Source organism: Magallana gigas, chromosome 7, assembly GCF_963853765.1.
Source record: "Magallana gigas chromosome 7, xbMagGiga1.1, whole genome shotgun sequence".
Lineage (NCBI taxonomy): Eukaryota > Metazoa > Mollusca > Bivalvia > Ostreida > Ostreidae > Magallana > Magallana gigas.
Window position 1 is genome coordinate 15,920,251 of NC_088859.1, and position 19,474 is coordinate 15,939,724.

At 33.2% G+C, this 19,474-nt stretch overlaps 1 protein-coding gene across 3 annotated transcripts in view; it reads right to left on the reverse strand.

The window, feature by feature from the left end:
• The window catches only part of LOC105347160 (BAI1-associated protein 3), a 55,966-nt gene extending 42,952 nt beyond the window's left edge, over window positions 1-13,014 (reverse strand). For 2 of the 3 annotated variants that reach the window (XM_011456092.4, XM_011456090.4), the window contains exons 1-2: window positions 12,737-13,014; window positions 5,068-5,246 (exon numbers count right to left, since the gene is read on the reverse strand). In XM_011456092.4, coding sequence (XP_011454394.3) covers window positions 5,068-5,243 — 176 coding nt within the window. In that variant the 5' untranslated portion in view covers window positions 5,244-5,246; window positions 12,737-13,014. The remainder of the gene's footprint in view (window positions 1-5,067; window positions 5,247-12,736) is intronic. The other variant, XM_011456091.4, reaches the window with a different exon arrangement.
• Window positions 13,015-19,474: the final 6,460 nt, after the last annotated feature.

Sequence of the window (19,474 nt, forward strand, 5' to 3'; positions counted from 1 at the left end):
AAGAAAGGACACACTAAGAAAAGTCTGCAGGATCCAGAAAACTACATAATCTCTACAGCCGAGTGTTGTGTCGTGATCAAAAATTCATGAGATTTCCATACATTAGTCATGGTGACTATTCTCAGTGGTGCAAATACTTGGTTAATTATATTTCTGTTTCAGTAATGCTATTTATTGTATGATTTATAAAGTAAATATGACCCATAAAATAGCTATCCCATATTGAATTATACTCAATATTTCATTAATTATCATGAATTAAATTAAAACAAGTACCTTAGCATTTGACAGTTTGAATCATTCAGCAATTGTATTATTGCATATATATTCTAAAAAATACTTGTCAATTTTAAATAAAAAGATTTTCTTTTTTAATTAGGCTGATTTTAGCTTTCGTTGCACCAACTTCACTAGCCAAGGATAAAGATCACCTTTGGGTGAATAGAGAAACACCCTTCGCTAGCCAAGATGAGACAACATCTCTTTGATTTAAAGAATTATACAATAATAAAAAAAAAGAAATCAAGTTGGAACAATATGATTGGTAAATGGTATATATATGTAGTACATCTATTTAGATTTTCAGTTCACAGCCAATTAAGGACAAGACCCTGGGACCCATCCCCCCCTCCCCCGAGGGTAGTTGTTATTCTTAAGGTGGAATAACACATCATCACAAAATGGCTGACCTCTGATCGAAACCAAATTTCGTTTTATTAAAAGGATTTTATTGACGAAAGCATATAACCTTACTCAATAGCTGAGTGGATAATGTGTTTGACTTGCGATACGTACATCCTGCATTCGAATCCCGTAGGGGGGGTTTTGTTACTGAATAAAATTTTTTAGATATTCATTTCTTATCCCCAAATTGCAAATTTTTTTGATTATTTGACATATTTACAGTTTATTTATCGTTTTATCTTTTATAATCAAATAATTTACGGTTAATTTGAGTGACTTTTTCCAGGTGTGTTATTCCACCTTAAGCATAAATTTCAAGTCATGCACATAACATGTTCCATTTCAACTAAAAATTAACAGAAAATAAAGGATTAATGTAAAACAATGTAAACATCCCCCTCCCCTTTTGCATATAAAAAGAGGAAAGGTATGCCACTCCGATTTGTTTACATTATTGCCCCTTCGTCATGTGACTTTAAAACATGTATCTGGTTTTTTCTCCATCAAGCACAGAATGATACTATCGAAGTAAATATATCTCTTTCTCATTACATGTATGCTTTTAAAATGAATGTATGTTCTTCTGTAAACCTAATATACCATGTCAAATGAGTTTTTTTTAAACAAGCTAGACAATTGAGATGGAAGTTTTCAGCTTTCAGTGCAATATATGTACACTCAGGAATGATAAAATTAAAGGAGAGGAACTTGTAAGTTGTTAGAACTTGTTTCTGATCCTTTTGTTTAATCAATAAAATATGTTCAAAACAAACAAACAAAATTAAAGGAGTCTTATTGCGCGTCAATGCATTCCTTCACAGTTACCTAATAAAAAGTGGCGTACATTTCCTTTTTTTATATGCAGGTTTGGATTGTTTTAATTGAATCGTTTATTTTCAATTTATTTTCAGATATTTGATATGGAACATGTTTTATATGTGACTTTGAAGAAATTTCTATCAAACAAGCAATAACTATCCCCGAAGTCTGTCTTCGAGCACCTATGGCTCAGTTATAACCAAAATAACCAGCTCTCAGTACACTATTTTCTCTAAATGGTGAAATCTACTGTGTCTGGTGCATGCATATATGCGTTTGTGATGGGTAATTGCCAATGTCGTGTTACCTGTACATGTTAATCAAAATCTACCCCAGGACTTAATCAAACCATATTATACAGCTGTAAACACTGATGGAGCCATGATCGCTCCCACAGAAATGAGACACTAAATATCATCAAGAACCAAGAACACTGATTTTTGCAACAGAAATGTGATTACAAAATCAATATGCATTCTTGCAAGTTGAGAAGAAGCTGCTACATATTGTGAAAACACAACAATAGTTTTAGCCTTTAACATTATCTTCCCAATCACTGTGAGATAACTAACATCGTTTCATCCTTGGAACTCATTAAATTTGAAACCGTAAATTCTAATGGGCTATCAAAATCTCAAAAACAAACTGAATTTATTTCAACAAACAATTAAATAGCCCTCATTATAACTGTTGAAATTGGGCTGAAAAGTAATGATTGGCAATTGCCAAGACTTGAACAAATTCAGTGGCTACACTTAACTCAGTTACCATACTTATATAAATAATTGATACAATACAGTGAAAATGGTTATATGTCACACACAATGAAAAGCAATATTCAATTGGCTTGATTAAGCTATGGAACTACAATTTATTTTTATGAAGACGGAACTTTGCATCATGAACTACAATAGTTAAATGATTATACTTTTAGTAAAGAAGGTACAAATTAAACGATATTTCGTTAGTTGAGGGGAAACAATTTAAAACTAAAATATTTAAGTTATAGAGTGTTATTAATTGAAATTGAGTTAATTATAACCTGCCTGTCAACTGTTGCAATAAAAACCAAGCCTTGCTGAGTAAATATGTATAAATGTTTTGTTTCTAGTACCAGTATTTCTGACCTTGACCCTCAGAGTTTGAGACATTTAAACCTTGACTTTTTATCAAATTGGGTGCAAAATATCTTCAAACACTGAATCAATAATACCTTTTAAAGTCAATAACGATTTTATTCAAAGAAACAAAATTTCATCAATTTTGGTGATTATATATTAATATATAGCTATTTATTACCTTACCATACTCTGTAACACTTTTTTTTATACAAAAACTGGCTTAATTGGTAAGCATTCACTTCTTCCTTTTACTTTAATGGTCAGCTTGACCTTCATTAATTGATTTAAATAGTCAAAGAGTACAATAAATAAAGGACTTTGCAGTTCCAAATTGACTTTGTTCTCCTTTTTTCACATGGCATTTGTCGAAGTGCACACAGATTTTTTTCTATGATGATGAACTTCAGATGTGTGTGCGCTTCAAGAAATAATCCTATTACAATTGATTTTTTCTATTTTCTTTAGAATATCAAGGCTGGTCTTCCATCAGATTTTTTTCTTCACCAGAATTTTAAATGAGAAAGATATACATAACACATGTAGATGTATACCCTCAGATGCTCTTGCAAAATACAAATTAAAATTGTAGACATAATCATATGTAAATGTAAGTATATCAAAGTTTATACGTGCACTTTGATATGCTCCTAAGAATACAGGAATGAATCTTCTGGGTCATCCTGTGATTTCACATCCTGAGGGAAACTTAAGACATGCAATGGTACTGCAGAGATCAAAAAGGTACAATTGGAGGAAACTATAAAGAATCAACACATAAGGGTGAAAAGGCCAATGGGATGAAACCAAATTACATTTGGTAATGCAGACATTCACCATGCATTGGCATTGATTTTGACTAACACCACTGTATTAATTAATTTAATTAATTTCTTTATTCAATTTGACGGTAACCAATATGCATATATCAGCTAAATAACAGTTCTTTCAAAATGGCTAAACTGAAGAATTAAATTTCAACATATAAATACCTGTACATATACAAATATAGAATGCTAGTTCTAGCATGCTTCTCAATATCTAAATGATTATAATTAACTGATGTCCTACAAAAACAGTTTTTATGTCTGTAAATAAACATGAACAATACATTTGGCAGCTAAAGATACACCTGTAAACTATAATTTACATTGGTCAACTATAGTTAAGAGTTGTTTAACTATATTCATCAGATAAACTATGTTTTGCAATCACAAATAGTTGTTTTTAGTGTTAATCATTTTTTTTAAGTTTACACTTCTGAAACAAAAATGATTGCTTTAACTATGGTTATGATATGTGAAATATAGATTAATGTTGTTAACTATAGTTTTCTGTCCATAAACTAAACACAGTTTGAAACTGATACACCTATAATTCATCGACTGTGACACGATGTTTAGCTCATTTTTGTGAATTTGTCATGCCATGACTGTTGGTCATTCTTTGAATTTTATTAATAGATTTGCCTATAGATTTTAAAGAATATCAACAATTTAATCTAATATCCTTTTTTCAACCAAAATTAGAACCAACTTAACAAGAGCTTTGACTTTCAGTCGGGTGTATCTATCTATTCCTTGTGTCAAAACAAGTTAAAAATGACGCTGTTTCAAGCGAAATGAAATATGCACTGATTGCATAGTCTTAGCTCAAAAGCCAGACAAATCTTGTTGATTTCAAAGCTAGCAGTGAAATAGACAGGCCTACATCACATAGTTGTTTGACATAATTACCCAAAGTCCAAGCTCTTGTTAAAATGGTTCTATTTTTTTTTATTTCTCTGAAAAAATACAAAAAAATTATACGATTAAAAGGCAATAACAGTCTCTTAATTATTTGTGAAATCACATTTCAATAAAAGATACTATTTATTTCAAAAATTTATTGGTGTCGAGCCATCTTAAGACCCAGTAATAAAAAAAAGACATTCACTGAAAGTACAACCAATATGCAATATAGCAATCAAGCATTCTGAAACACAATTTTATAGATATGGAAAACTTACACCAACCAATGCAACGCATTTATAATTAACATTGACACACTAACAAACTCATAGTTATCTCTCTTAGATCTACGAAATATATGAGGATGACAGCCCAAAGGCCTGTGAATTTCTATCAATAATCTGTTAAATGCATGGGAAGAGAGATCGAGATATATTCCCTATCTATATATAAATAAATGTTTTTATTGATAGAAATTCAGAGGCATGTGGACAGACCTTCCCGTAAAATATATGTTGAGCGCCAAAAAATGAAACTAGCGTCCGTTTACGGTTATTTATGTCTCTGGTTTTGATACTTTCATGTCTCTGCCTCTGGATTATTTTGCAATTTTTGGACTACACTCTCTTGTCTTGTATATTGGATCAGGGGAGTGGTAATTTAAGGACTCTGTATTCTCAGGTTATTTTCATACCATTTTCAATGAATATCTATACCTTGGGTTCTGTAACTCTCGGGGCGGGGTTTGGAACACTTCGTCTTGGTTGTCCTCTTTCCCCTCCAGCGCCGCCAACATCCGCGTGGTACTAGGCGGAGTCACGTGTTTCCGGTGTTGACGCGGGGACTTCGGAGACTTCACGTGGAGTCTGGACAGATCTCCTGGGAGATCCATTATCTGAAAATTAAATAAATAGATATAAATAAATGAATAGAGATAGCTAGTTTGGTCGTTAACTGCAAAACACCAGGTCTTTTTACAAATATGAAGCTTTCGTTTGACCATGGAGCTTTTAACTTGATCAATTTGATGGGTTTGCTGCAAAGATCTATATATTAACAGTTGTAATACACCATCAGTCATGTATGTACATGCGTCCCCGGGTTTGCAGTATTTCTACATAAAGAAAAAAATGCAAAATTCACGTGATGTACGTGAGACGCGATTTTTTAATGTTATTTATGTCTCTGATGATATATAGAAAAATCCAATCCATATTCCATTTTAGTGGATGTTCGCCGTTGCTTGTCATGATGTGACAATGTGACGTACTATATCCAGGCACGTAGCATCGGGGGGGGGGGGGGTGCCCCCCCCCCACTTTTTCTTGCAACAACAATTTTTTTAAAATTTACATATAAAAATTAGAATTATCATGGAGTCCCCCCCCCCCCCCCCCACACACACTTTTTTGGGAGTACAGTGTATGTAAAAAATTGTTATGAAAATAAGGAAATTAGGATTTAAATTGAAATTACAATGTATAAATCGACAAATAGTTTTTTGGTCATGCTGCGGCACAAAGCAAAACAAAAATTATCGAATCTAATAACCAATACATTGATCCACAATTGAAACAAAATAGACCATAAGATGTGTAAAGTTGGTAGCTGATCTATTTATTCTACATATACTGTTCGATGATTTAGAAATTTCTTTTTTAAATCCGCCCCCCCCCCCAAAAAAAACAAAAACACAATCAGTCAGATGTTATTTATTGCAATGGAAATGGTCGCTTCTTAAAGACGTATCTCAGTATAAATTTCTATTATAATTTTTAAAAAGTTCAATCAGTTACATTTAATTCCAGTGAATACAGTACAACACTAACGCTTTTTATCAATCCTGCACTTTCCGTTTCGATCCACATTATGAAATTGAGTTCGGTCGCACCAACTTAATGTCTATGGGTGACAGAAAATAAATGGTTAGAACCAGTATATAACTCAATAATTCATGAATAGTTTGCACACCATACATGAGTCTCCTACTGGCGTAAGTAGCTCATCAGATACGTTTAATGAGTCACGGGACCTTCTCTGTGCCCTAGACCTACTCAGTACTCACACAGACTTGATGAGTCATCGTCGGAGAAAGGTGTTAAAAACAGGTTACTTACTATATAAAGTTTTAAAGTGATTAACCATGCTCTGCTGAACAACCTGGACTGTGCTGCATTTGAATTAAAAACAAAACAAAACACTTTTATTCAAATCAATCAAATTCGACGTAAGCTAATCTTAGAGAAACCAATAACAACGCTAAAAAACAATTTTGAATTTTCCTCTATTCCTCTGATATATCAAAAATATATGAATGGTTACATATACAGTTTCCCACCAATAAATACTAAATAAACTAATAAGTGGTTCTAATCATTTTAAAAGAAACCACATGCTATACTGAATGAATAAGAAGCCCTGGTGTTGAAGTTGTATGTGAAATGTGTCTTATAGTAAAATTGCGTTTTGCAACTGCTGCGGAATAAAATACGTTCCCGATCGCCATCAACAAAGAATTACTCGGTGATCAGATAAGACAGTTAGGGGATTTTTATCTCTCTGTAAAACAGTGTTTTCAACATGTGAACTCGATAAAGAATAGCTCCAAAAGGAATAGTTGTCATAAGGCATTTCGTCAAGGAAACCCCATGAACTTGTACAGAAATATGCTTTACCGACTGGCTATTATACACACTGTAAAGGATCAATGCATATGGAAATGTTCTTTTCAATAAACATATAACGGCTTGAAAAGATTCTGCCATCGATAAATCCTTTGGTTTAATGTTTAATGACAACCCGCAAACAACACAAACCATTATACAAATATTATTTAATTAGTCATACCATAATGAGAGGATGGAATACCAACACACATACACGCGGGTCTTTTTGTATTAAAAGTGTAATTGTGCTCTACATATAGAACCATTTTCTTGGTTTTCTCATCATTTCACGTACAAGAATTAGGAGCAAATTAAATGAAACTTAATGAAAGGTGTTGTGGGGATAATTTTTGCGTTTAATCAAAGTACTTGAATAGATCGAGAGCATTCGATCGACACATAGTCTAGTAACACGTCACAATCACCTAATTACTTTTTTTATATATCGTTGTTGGAAACATGCATATTTAAAAACAATAAATAATGTTCTGTATGTGATATTTACATCCTACTAATATTTCCCTAAATAGATGACACTAGTTCTCGGTGAAGGACGATATGCTGTATATATAAAATAACACTGAAAGACCCGGAAAAAAAACCCAGTGCCTAAATGTTTTCAGCTCGATGTCCCATATACCATGACAAACAATTGTTAATAATTCATATAAATAGCGAGAACCATACCAAAATCAAAAATATCACGGACAAAAGGAAATGCACCAGAAGCCATACTTGCGCTCCCATATATAATTAAAAAAAAAAATTTATTAGCTATCCTCTGCTTTCAAGAGACTACCAAGGAGATGAATAAGAAACACAACTCAACCAAAACAAATTACAAAAGCCCCCAAAAGAGATTTTTTTCTAAGTGCTGGGAAATCAGGAATTCCACTCGAAGACACGAGGGAAATACTAATGATTTCAAAAGAGCTCATTAAGATATGGTTTGGATACGTTTAGTAAATTTCGGAGAGAGTGATTCAGCCTCACAAGAAAATAGGTTGACAGAGATACTCCGTCAAGATTGCTTTTTCCCCAATGAAAATAACTTTAAGAAGTGTCACTGCACTTAATTAAAGGAGTTGAGACATCGCTTTTTAACATCTCGACTAACATCTAGATTCTGGAAAACAGAAGGCGGATGTAAAAGACAATATCCGGGAAGGATGAAACAATTTGATCGAGAACCTAACTCTTCTGTTCTGTGGTCAAGTGTTGACAAGCTTCCGATAAATCTTTAACAGAAGAACTATAAAACCCAGGAATCATCAGCAGACGACAGAGCGTTGCCTCGAAACGTCTTCCCATGATACCGCTTGACATCGTTTTCGCAATCGAAAAGTGTGTGTAGTGAGAGTCGTCTTGTGTCCAGAACCAATCGATCAAAGTCGTGACATTTGACTTCAAAATGTGATTCTTTCAGTCAATTACCGTACATCATATATAGATGAGGAAACTCCATGGTAGAATTTGGAGAGAGAAACTACAACATGGTTAGCATAAAGCATGCTGAATTTAACTATAAATGCATTGTCATGTCTCCTTCTTCATCACACATTCAACGAGATTATTGATAAATAACATTAGACTAGATATCATTATACCAGATGACCCAAGAGTATGGGGCGCCGTTTTAATATTTTTGAGGTATTTTCTGATATCAGAAAATGATTTTTTGATATCAAGAATTCCAATTTCTGATATCAGAAAATGATTTTTTGATATCAGAAATTCGAATTCTTGATATCAGAAAATACGATCCATTTTCTGATATCAAAAAATCGATTTTCTGATATCAAAAAATCATTTTCTGATATCAGAAATTCGATTTTTTGATATCAGAAAATGATTTTCTGATATCAGAAATTGAAACTGATTTTTTGATATCAAGAATTATATTTTCTGATATCAGAAATTCAAAGAAAATGGCGAATAAATTTTACCTATTTAATGAATACTCCCTTGACCCAAAATTAAATTGCCGAACTACAGAGCCAGATTTGCATTTAAATATTTGTTGTCTTTCATTTATTTTAATGTAAAATTTAATAAGTGTTCTTGATAATTCTGGTCTTATGTATTGAAAGCACTAACTATACGCCTGTGTTACTCTTTATTTTATGCCAGACCATCATTTTTCAATATTCACAGCAAATCGCAAAGAAAGCAGTGTTGATCATTGTATATGTGGCAAAACTTGCCAGAATGAAACCAGGTTTAAAATAAGGCATTCATTATTCTTAAGAGACATCTACAGGCTTGAAACACATTTTCTTACAAATTACAAAAGTTGCATTCCGGGAGCATTCATTAAGTTGATAGTAATTTTATGTAAGTCTTATTTTCTGATATCAAAAAATAGATTTTCTGATATCAGAAATGTAAATGATTATTTGATATCAAAAAATGATTTTGTGATATCAAGAATTCGATTTTTTGATATCAAAAAATGATTTTCTGATATCAAGAATTCAATTTTTTGATATCAAAAAATCAACTTTAATTCTTGACATCAAAAAATCTATTTTGTGATATCAGAAAATCATTTTTTGATATCAAGAATTCAAATTTTTGATATCAAAAAATGATTTTCTGATATCACAAAATAGATTTTTTGATATCAAGAAATAATTTTTGATATCAAAAATTCGAATTATTGATATCAAATATTTATTTTTTGATATCAGAAAATACCTTAAAAATATTAAAACGGCGCCTCATACAAGAGAAAAAAAATCCGTTCTCTGCATGGATCGTCTATCAGATGGAGCTGTTTCGTCGGTTTTTCCATTCATAAGCATTTTTCTTTTATTGTGCGCCCGATTAACGGATCCGGATTAAAATCAATTTTGAGAGCGAGAGAGAGAGAGAGAGAGAGAGAGAGAGAGAGAGAGAGAGAGAGACTATGAAATACAGATTTCTAGAGAAGAATCATACTTTGTATGGTATGAAAGCTATATGGTTCTTATCCCGACAACAACCAAAAAAAAAAACTGCTCGCATGCCGGATATAATTACACAGCGATCTTATATCGATGCTCGTTACCTATAAAGGCGTAATAAGAACTATTTATATGTAAATTATAAATTACCCTTGCACGTGTCATTCTCCAAAGAACAAAAAAACGTTGAAATATGATACGAGATCCGTTATCGATAAAACAAAAAGAAAACTAACAAATTACTAGGTAGCGTTTAGTAGCCCGTGTTATTTATTTTCGGTATACTATTCAATCTATTGAAAATTGATATCATATCTAGCGCTGCTTTTGATAGTATCCCATTGAACCCTTATGTCGATAATAAATAGGTTTTGTTTATCCAAGTGTTACTGAGAGTACCCATGAAAGCACCTATAAAACTGGCGCTTTAACTTTGGTTTAACTTTACGAAATGTTTTATTAAAACCATGAGTTACATGTAACAAATGTGTTTGTGAAAAATAAACAAAGCAGAATTGTTATAACGAACTCACTTTTGTTATGACTTAACTTATTATAACTCACAGATTGTTTTAAATTTGAGTTGTATGTTCACAAGTTGGCCACGTGATCAAACATGTGCAACACTATATGACTTCACTTACAAACCTAGCTGTTGAACTGAAGCTCCATGGGAAATTGGGGTTGGCGGTCCGTGGCTCAGAAATTTATCGGTATTGTAATTTTCACAGAATATATTCCTAAATTAGTTTAAAATGTCTAAAACCGCGCGCTTTTTGTGCGCAATAGATATACACTTATTTTTATATGGACGGAACTGTAGCTCCACGGTCCATCAACCCGAATTTCCCGTTGAGCTACAGTTCTGCAGCTATTACCAACTAATTTCGTATGATTTTAACAATAATTCTGTTGGGCACTTTACTATTGCTCAGCAATTTTGATATCTTTTGGTTGCTTTGCATTCCTGTTAATATTTTATTTAAAGAGATTAAAGAACTGAAGGATATCATTTAAATTATCTTTTGGTTTATATGACAACACTTTTTTTAAAATATACAATATAGTACATGTAGTTTAAAGCCGTCAGAACAAATTTTAGAGCATTTGAGCATTGTACTATAGAAAAGTCTTTTCTAAGAGTTGTCTCACATGTACTTTTTTCAGTTTAAATGTCTCATCTGTTTTTGTATTAAAATATATAAATTCAACACGATATATAACTTTTAATCTAGACACGTAAAATTTCTTAATAAAACAGAGAGGCCACAATTTGACAATAGCGTTTTATGATGATTTAGGCTGTGCATCCATAACACAAATCCCAAACGTCGGAAACCACACGGGAACAATACGTAATCAACCGTGGGTTTCCGACGACGAATACCAATACCCCCACTCTGTCCTATTCCTGAGAGGATGACAGAAGTTAAATCGAGGCTTATTGTATATTACACTTAGACGTTAGACACAGGAAAGTCAGGGATATATGGTGTCTCCAAAAAGGTTTTTTCATGACCTTATGCATGAAAGCGATGTTTGACACAGTAGAGTTTTATTATCCCATGTACACGACTGTATAAAGGGTAATCCATATAACAACGATAGTGTTCATTAACCACGGGGAATAAAAAAGAATATAATAACAGTAGAATTATTGACAAAACAATGCCCAGGACACCATGTAGTGATATTTAAATTGCAGGGACACACGGTTTAAGCAATTGATTGGAATATACATACTAGAAACCTAAGGACCTGTGCGCGTGCTACAAAAATATACAATGAACATTTGCTAATGAATTTCACTAAAGGTTAGCCGTTGAGATTATTTATAATTGCTAATAAAAATATGAAATGGGATACATATTTGGCATTCTCGATCCTTTTTTAAAGCTTGATTTTAAGCTTTTGCGTGTAAAACTCGTTAAATGGAAAGTTAATCATTAAGCCACGATTGGATTATCTTGGAGTTGACTTTTCTACAATTCACATGAATAGTAGACCATAGTATGAGAGAGAGAGTTTTCAACTTCCATATTGGTGTTCCATATTAATTGGATTTTGTAATATGGTAATGCAAATGCAATGCAAGGATCATTTAAATTAGCAACACCTACATTGGAGACTTGCTTGCAATGCGCCCGCATGTTGCTACACAGGGATGCTACAGAAACACGACCCACGGATACACTCTCGGCCTTGATTTGTCAACATATGTATACTCTTAATCATTGAATAGATTCACCTGGTCTGGATTATTTCAAATTCGCCCATACTGCCCTAAAGAAAAGAAATTACTTGACCATATCATACCTTAAGCAAATAAGAAATGGTAAATAATAACAGTGGTTAATTTTACTAGTGCTTAAGATTTATCGACTTGAATGTTGTATTGGAGACTCAGAGTATTACCAGTGATTATATAATTCGATTTTCTCGAGATGTTCCACAATAATTTGTTGACGGAAAAGATAACCTATACAACAAAATAATGCATTTATATCTTTAAAGCAATAAACACTTCTCCCGGTGTAAAGAATCCTATTATTAATCAATATAAGAGAAAAATGAAAATATGCAACAAACAAACCAAGATGGACACTACCGATCGTAAACACCATGGAGACAGGAACAGCAGTCGATTAATTTAGGAACTTACAACAAACACCAAAACAAAAGGAGAGGGATGTTCGTTGCCTCTTGAAAGCCAGAAAAGCCAATTGCAGTGTACTTACACAAACACTTAGACTAATAAACTGTCGTCTGCTTACCTTTTTATGAGCGTTGTATGCCTTGAATGCTTTGCTCTGTTTGCACGCTTACAGAGAGATGCGGCAGTTTCGTATATCGATTAGCCGTCGATCTTGAATACGTTCAAATTCCAATATGATAACAGGTCGATTTAGTCCATTTCAACACAGATGAGGGATGCAACCTAATACGGATTTCTCAATTTCACTTTTATTATTTTGCACGCTCCATGTAATGCATTGCCCCAGGGATTCGTTTTTAAAGTACTGGATCAATAGGTAAATAATTGAAAATTGTCCCTTTTTATCGTACCTTTCGTATGAATCTAGATTTGCATCTCGGGACTACGAAGGATTTTTGTATCTTGTATTGATTGTGTGTTATTGTTTGGGATGCAGATATCAAAGCAAAAAAAAAATGCGCAGAGTTAATACATGGAATCGACTTTTCATTGCCCAGGAATAATCTCTCTCTCTCTCTCTCTCTCTCTCTCTCTCTCTCTCTCTCAAAATCCTTTTAATTCTTCAATTAATGATGACTGACAGTAATGCATTTACATCCGTTGTTTTTTCGAGAAGGATGGTGAGATCAATGAGACAGATTCCTCATTAATTTTACCATTGGCCGGTGATCGACTTAGTTTTTAAATTTTTTACACTGTTAAAAAAAACAACAACAATAATCAACTAATAACAGAGTAGTCGAATTCAAACATTTTGATTCAAACAGTTGAAATTGAATTCTCAGATACATAGACAGAAACGATCATGTAAATGCATGGTGCCCTCTCTTTAAAAACAAAAAGATAATTACTTGCGCTACTGCATATTCGACGAGATTTTATAAATGCTGAGTAATGGTAAAACAATTCATATACACTCTATGGTATTTGTTATTTGACGCTTGCTAATAGCAATTTACTTTTAATTATCTTTGTACTTTATTTTTGTATTAGTACCCAAAGCGATTATTTACCTAGATATTGGAAAAATCCATTAAGTTGATTACTAATATTATAATTTACTGCACAATTGAATATTATTTTTATCAACTCAAAAAGGAAAACCGTAGAAGTGCACACTATAAAGAAAATAATGTACAATTTGTAAATTCATCGATATGACAACTATTCTGTTAAAAATGACATTCCTATGCATAAGAGCTTCAATTCAATTCTAGAGAGGCTTTCGCAATCATGTTCGGATAATTCCAAATGATCGTAGGACAACACTTGAATTAAACAAACGAACGTTTAAGCAGCAAGGGGATGCTTTCAAGATAGGCCAACAACTCCCAGACTTAGAGGGATTCTGTCTAGTTATGAAGAAGACTACGAAACCTAGAGGGAGCCATACAAAATGTCAGAATAAAATGAATCATGCCAAGATTGCCAATTAAGAGGGCTGGATAGTCCTAGCAATTTTTAGGCTATATTTACCTCCTTTTGACAAAGAGCTCTGTATAAATAAGATTCAAAAGTTCAAATTTTTAAAACCAAAATACTCGGATTTTTTCTTTTCTAATTAATAGTTTAAGGACAGAAATATTATTTTGAAAATTTAAGGAAGCGCTAAAAAGCAATTTTTTGACCATCCATCCTCCTAACATCCTTATCTTAAAAAAAACCATGATATGGTACAGGTAATTTCACTGACAATCTCGACTCGATGTAAACGTTCCCCGTATCGACATTTTGAATCCGAAATGCAGAGCGTAACTTTAGACGGTAGAGTTTTGGTGCCAAAAACCGTAAATTCCAAGTTTTTGTGTTTTAATAGATGTTGCAGTGACATACCAGTAGGTCCTCTAATGATCTTGCTGTAATATTAATCAACAGAAAAATGCGAGATTTCTATTTTACGGCGATTCCTTATTTTCTTTTTCAACTAATTGGTTAATTATCTAATTTATTTTTCCCCTTGTATTTGATTTTACAATCAACAAACTCGTTTTGATAATTTGTGTTAAGGTTCCACAATAACAAGAAACTAAATCCAAAGGTTTGATAGGTTTGGTTATTGGATTAAGCAGACATATTTAACATACGCAAGAAGGAATCAAACTTTGACTAATGGTGTGGGGGAAAAATGCAAAAGATTATTTTAAAACAAAAATCATCGGTCTCTTTGCTGGATTCCCTAACTTATATCACTAAAAAATAAATAAAAGAATACGTTAAAACAATCAAAATAGTGGTTCTTCCTTTACTGGCCTCCGTAGAAAATGGAATGATTCCAAACCCGGCACTCAGCTTCTCTCTCAGAAGATCGTAGATCAATATATGTGAAGTGTGTCTCTTAATCAAACTCAGAACAGCGTGTTATGCTTTGTATAATTACTCTCATTGTTATAACTGTCAACTGTATGGATGAGGGTTTGATTTGCAATTACGCCATGTCGCTAGTACAAAATTTTCTCGTAGCTTGCTTGAAAATTCCGCGATAAAAATATTACATCATCATTCGTTGATCTCTTGAGACCATGAAAAATACACTCCTCAGCTATCTACAAAATACCAAAGAAAAAACCAAACATAACGCATTAGTCGATGGAAAGGGCTTGTTAAGCAAGTCACTCGTCTTTGAGATTCTTTAAGATTTATCGATTCTTCATTGTCCATCGGGATAGACGATAGATTGGACAGCCATATATATCCGTATTGATGCAATTCATCTTCATTTCAATTTTTGTTCTATTTTAGTTTGCGTGTGTTAGGGGAGGGGGGGGGGGTTGAATGAGCCCAACATCTTGGCAAGAAGGGGGAGAGGAAGCAAAAACTTGACAAAACTTCAAATTCCTTAAATCTGTGGACGGCTCTAGTGTTGTGCCTCTTATCGACTTGATCCCATAAATATTATATAACATTTTTCCATAAATTATTATATTAATGACCGGAAAAGAGGAATGGCAGTTCGTGCAAAAATAATTTCTTTGTATGTTTTTATAACAAAATGAAGGCGGACAACAACAAAAGTTGTGGTTGGGGCCCCTTTTCCCGCTCCTCGTTGCAGCGTGCCTGATTTAAATTTTTTTTTTTGTCTTCTATCACTGGGTATTGATATACAGAGTCAATAATATTATTTATTTACATCTACTGAGTATGATTCCCTCTTTTTCTGAAGGAAACTTATTGTTAATTCATAGTTCTATAAAACAGCTGTAGAAACTGACAGGACTGAAACCGACACACCCCGTTTAATGATTGGTCGTAATCTAAGGCGACTTAAGAAAAATCACGGACTCCACGAAATAATCATGATGAAGTCAGACACAAATTCCAATAGGCGACGATTTGACTGTTTCTTCCAGCTAACGTACTTATGTACATTAACAGTAATTTAGTGAAACTAACTTAGTTTTTAAAGTCATTTTATTAATTTGTTAAAAAAAGATGTAAATATAAACAATAAAATGCTTTCTTTGATGATTCGTGTGGATTATGAAGGTAGCGATCATTGCAGAAAAAAATCACATAACCCATTAAAGCGGGTTATGTATTTTTACTGCAATGTCACCAACTTCAAATTCCGCATGAATCACCGAAGAAGGGAGGGCATATTTCATTGCTGCTGTCCGTCTCTCTGTCGACCAACAGTTCACCAACAGTTTCAGTTCATTTTCTTCGCAGAGGTTGCACATTCTGTAATGAAAGGTATGCAGATTTTTCATAAGAATATCTAGGTCAAGTTTGATTTTGGGAACAATCGATTTTAAACAGTTATCCCCCTTAGATTTAGAAAAAATCCAATTGTTTGCAGTTTCCGTTCATTTTCTTCGCAGAGATTGCACATACTGAAATGATATTTGGTATACAGGTTTATCATAAGAATATCTAGGTCAAGATTTATTTTGGGTACGATCGATCAATGTTTGATTATTTGCTTTCCGTTCATTATCTCTGCAAATTAAAGTTTGAATAAATTTTAAAAAAAAGATACTGAAATATCATGGAAAACATGTTTTTGCCTAAGATGTGACGTAAAAGATTTGTGCAACGCTTGTGATGTATCTCACTGATTCAGATAGTACTCAGAGATGACTCTTATTGATTTTTAAGTTCAAAAGCCGGTCAATTTCATTTCTACTGATATATACTGCCCACAATGTATACTGTCCATAATAAAAGCTTGTGAAACCTAGAATGTATATCCAAAGGACGGACAGAAGTGTAAATCGCTCACAAAGCCTCTAAGTGATTTCGAGGACGTATTCCATTCAGATACAACTGACTGATAATTAGAAAAAAAAATGTTTACTGACCATAAATATACTGGAAAACAAAAAATGATAAGTTTGAAGTTCAAATGACCACTAAACCAGTGGAGATTGGCTTTGCTAATGGTTATTTGCTTGTTTGATATGATAAATGATTCTGTTAATGAGGTTTTCGCCACCAGCTAGCTGACAACATCTGTACCATGCCTTTAAGTGTTGCGTTATTCTATGACTAGGACAGCCTAATTGATAATACATACACTTCCACTACAAATGCAAACAATGACAGAATGAAAAATTCATGTACGATGTAAGAGGGTATCTGTACACACTACACAGTCACAACCTCCCCATATCGATTGATGAACTAGACACGATTTCCAAGGTCTGTTCCAACCATGCAATTAACGACTACAGAGACCAACTGTCGTACTTTAATTGTCTTTTAGTGGAGTTCGATAGTCGTGCTTATTGTATAAATTAAAAAAAAACCCGGACAAAAAGAACTTCAATAAATTGAACTGTAAAATTCTCTCTCTCTCTCTCTCTCTCTCTCTCTCTCTCTCTCTCTCTCTCTCTCTCTCTCTCTCTCTCTCTTTATTTGGTTTTATGTCTGTCTTTCTTAACTTCTTCCTTCTAAACTAATTATACAGCATATTATGAAATAATAAGATATTCTATAAAAGATACCCTCTCTCTCTCTCTCTCTCTCTCTCTCTCTCTCTCTGTCTCTCTCTCTCTCTCTGCTGCAATAGTTATCAAAGAGCTATATTTAAGAAATAAGAAACCATTATTCTAGTATGATGAGGTGATATAATTTCGGTCGTGGCGTGGTGAAATCCAATCAAGCCCGAAGGCCTTTATGATAGATTTGATCACGCCCCGACCGAAATTATCACCTCATAATATTGAAAGAATGATTCCCTATTACTTATATTTATATAATTTTAAGCCATCGTACGATTAAATATTTAGATATAAATAAGCAAACCCCGCCGGCGCCTCAATTTGGCGTCATTTGTATTATGGGTTATATAGTACAAAATCGATACGTAGTGTTATCAAAGGCAAAGACACTGGAAAATGTAAATATAACTTCATAATATTCAAAGAATGATTCCTTATTACTTATATTTACATTTAATGTTTCCAATGTCTGCAGTTTGACACAACATTTTAAAAACACAATTTTTTCAATTAGCGCATGCTATGTATTACTACGCGGCGCAGCCAATAAAGTGTTTCGGTTATGCTATAAGACACGCCCATTTTTTGTCGCTCATCTTTAATGAAATTATTAGGTTATAGGCTTCAAAATATATTCGTAATGTTATCACAGACAAAGACAGTTGGAAATATGTAAATATTTAAATAAGTATTATGAGGTGATAATTTTGGTCGGGGCGTGATCAAATCCAATAAGCCCGAAGGGCTTTATGATAGATTTGATCACGCCCCGACCAAAATTATCACTTCATAATATTCAAAGAATGATTCCTTATTTCTTATATTTATATAATTTTAAGCCATCGTACGATTAAATCTTTAAATATAAATAAGCAAACCCCGCCGGCGACTCAATTTGGCGTCATTTGTATTATGGGTTATATAGTACAAAATCGATACGTAGTGTTACCACAGACAAAGACACTGAATAATGTAAATATATGTAAATGGTGTTAGAAACTACATGTGTATATATGCAATAATTTCTAATTTTTTTGGTTTATTTATAAAATCTTCTTAATTAGTTCTTCATTCCGATATACTTATTTAAATACTCTTAATACTGAATAAGTAATCGATTGACGAATGGGAGAATACAAAATAATTTTATCCTGATTCATTTCTTATTTAAAACACAATTATTTCCTTTATAGCGAGAAGATATCTGCTATAGATATAATTCAAAATTGAGTGTTTGCACATGCGTATCAACAGACTACTGTATGTGCATTCTTCAGTTCAAACATGCACAACTTTCAATAATCAATGATTTTTTTCTACAGCCCACGGCGGTACTTTCTGCCGAAGCGTTGATTAATATCGGGAACAAGGGTAAGTCAAACTACCTTTGGTTGAATTACAAATTCAGGGTCGTACCAAGGATCTCTAATACACAAAATATTTGCTCACTCTTGAATTTCAGAGGTTTGTAAACATGACGTGGAGCCCAGAGGGGGGAGGTTCTACATGTATTCTCAACGGGCGTGATTCACAACCCTTCCCTCAGCCAGCTGTGTGAAAAGGGTGAGAATGAATCTATGGAGTCCCACAAACCCCTCCCTCAACCAGTTGTTTAGAGGGGCGAGAAGCTCTGGTCTTGATCCGACGCCATCTACACACCTGTAGTTTCATCTGTATACATAGGGAATATGCTCTTCACTTCAATATTTACACATTAACGCATATATTTTTGTCCAAGCAGCTTAACTTGTTATAGGTAAGATATTTTCTAAGAGAATTTTAATTTTGTTATTTTATAATTTTTGTTTATTTATCTTTTTAGGCATTAATTAACTATCAGGATGAAACAGAAATTT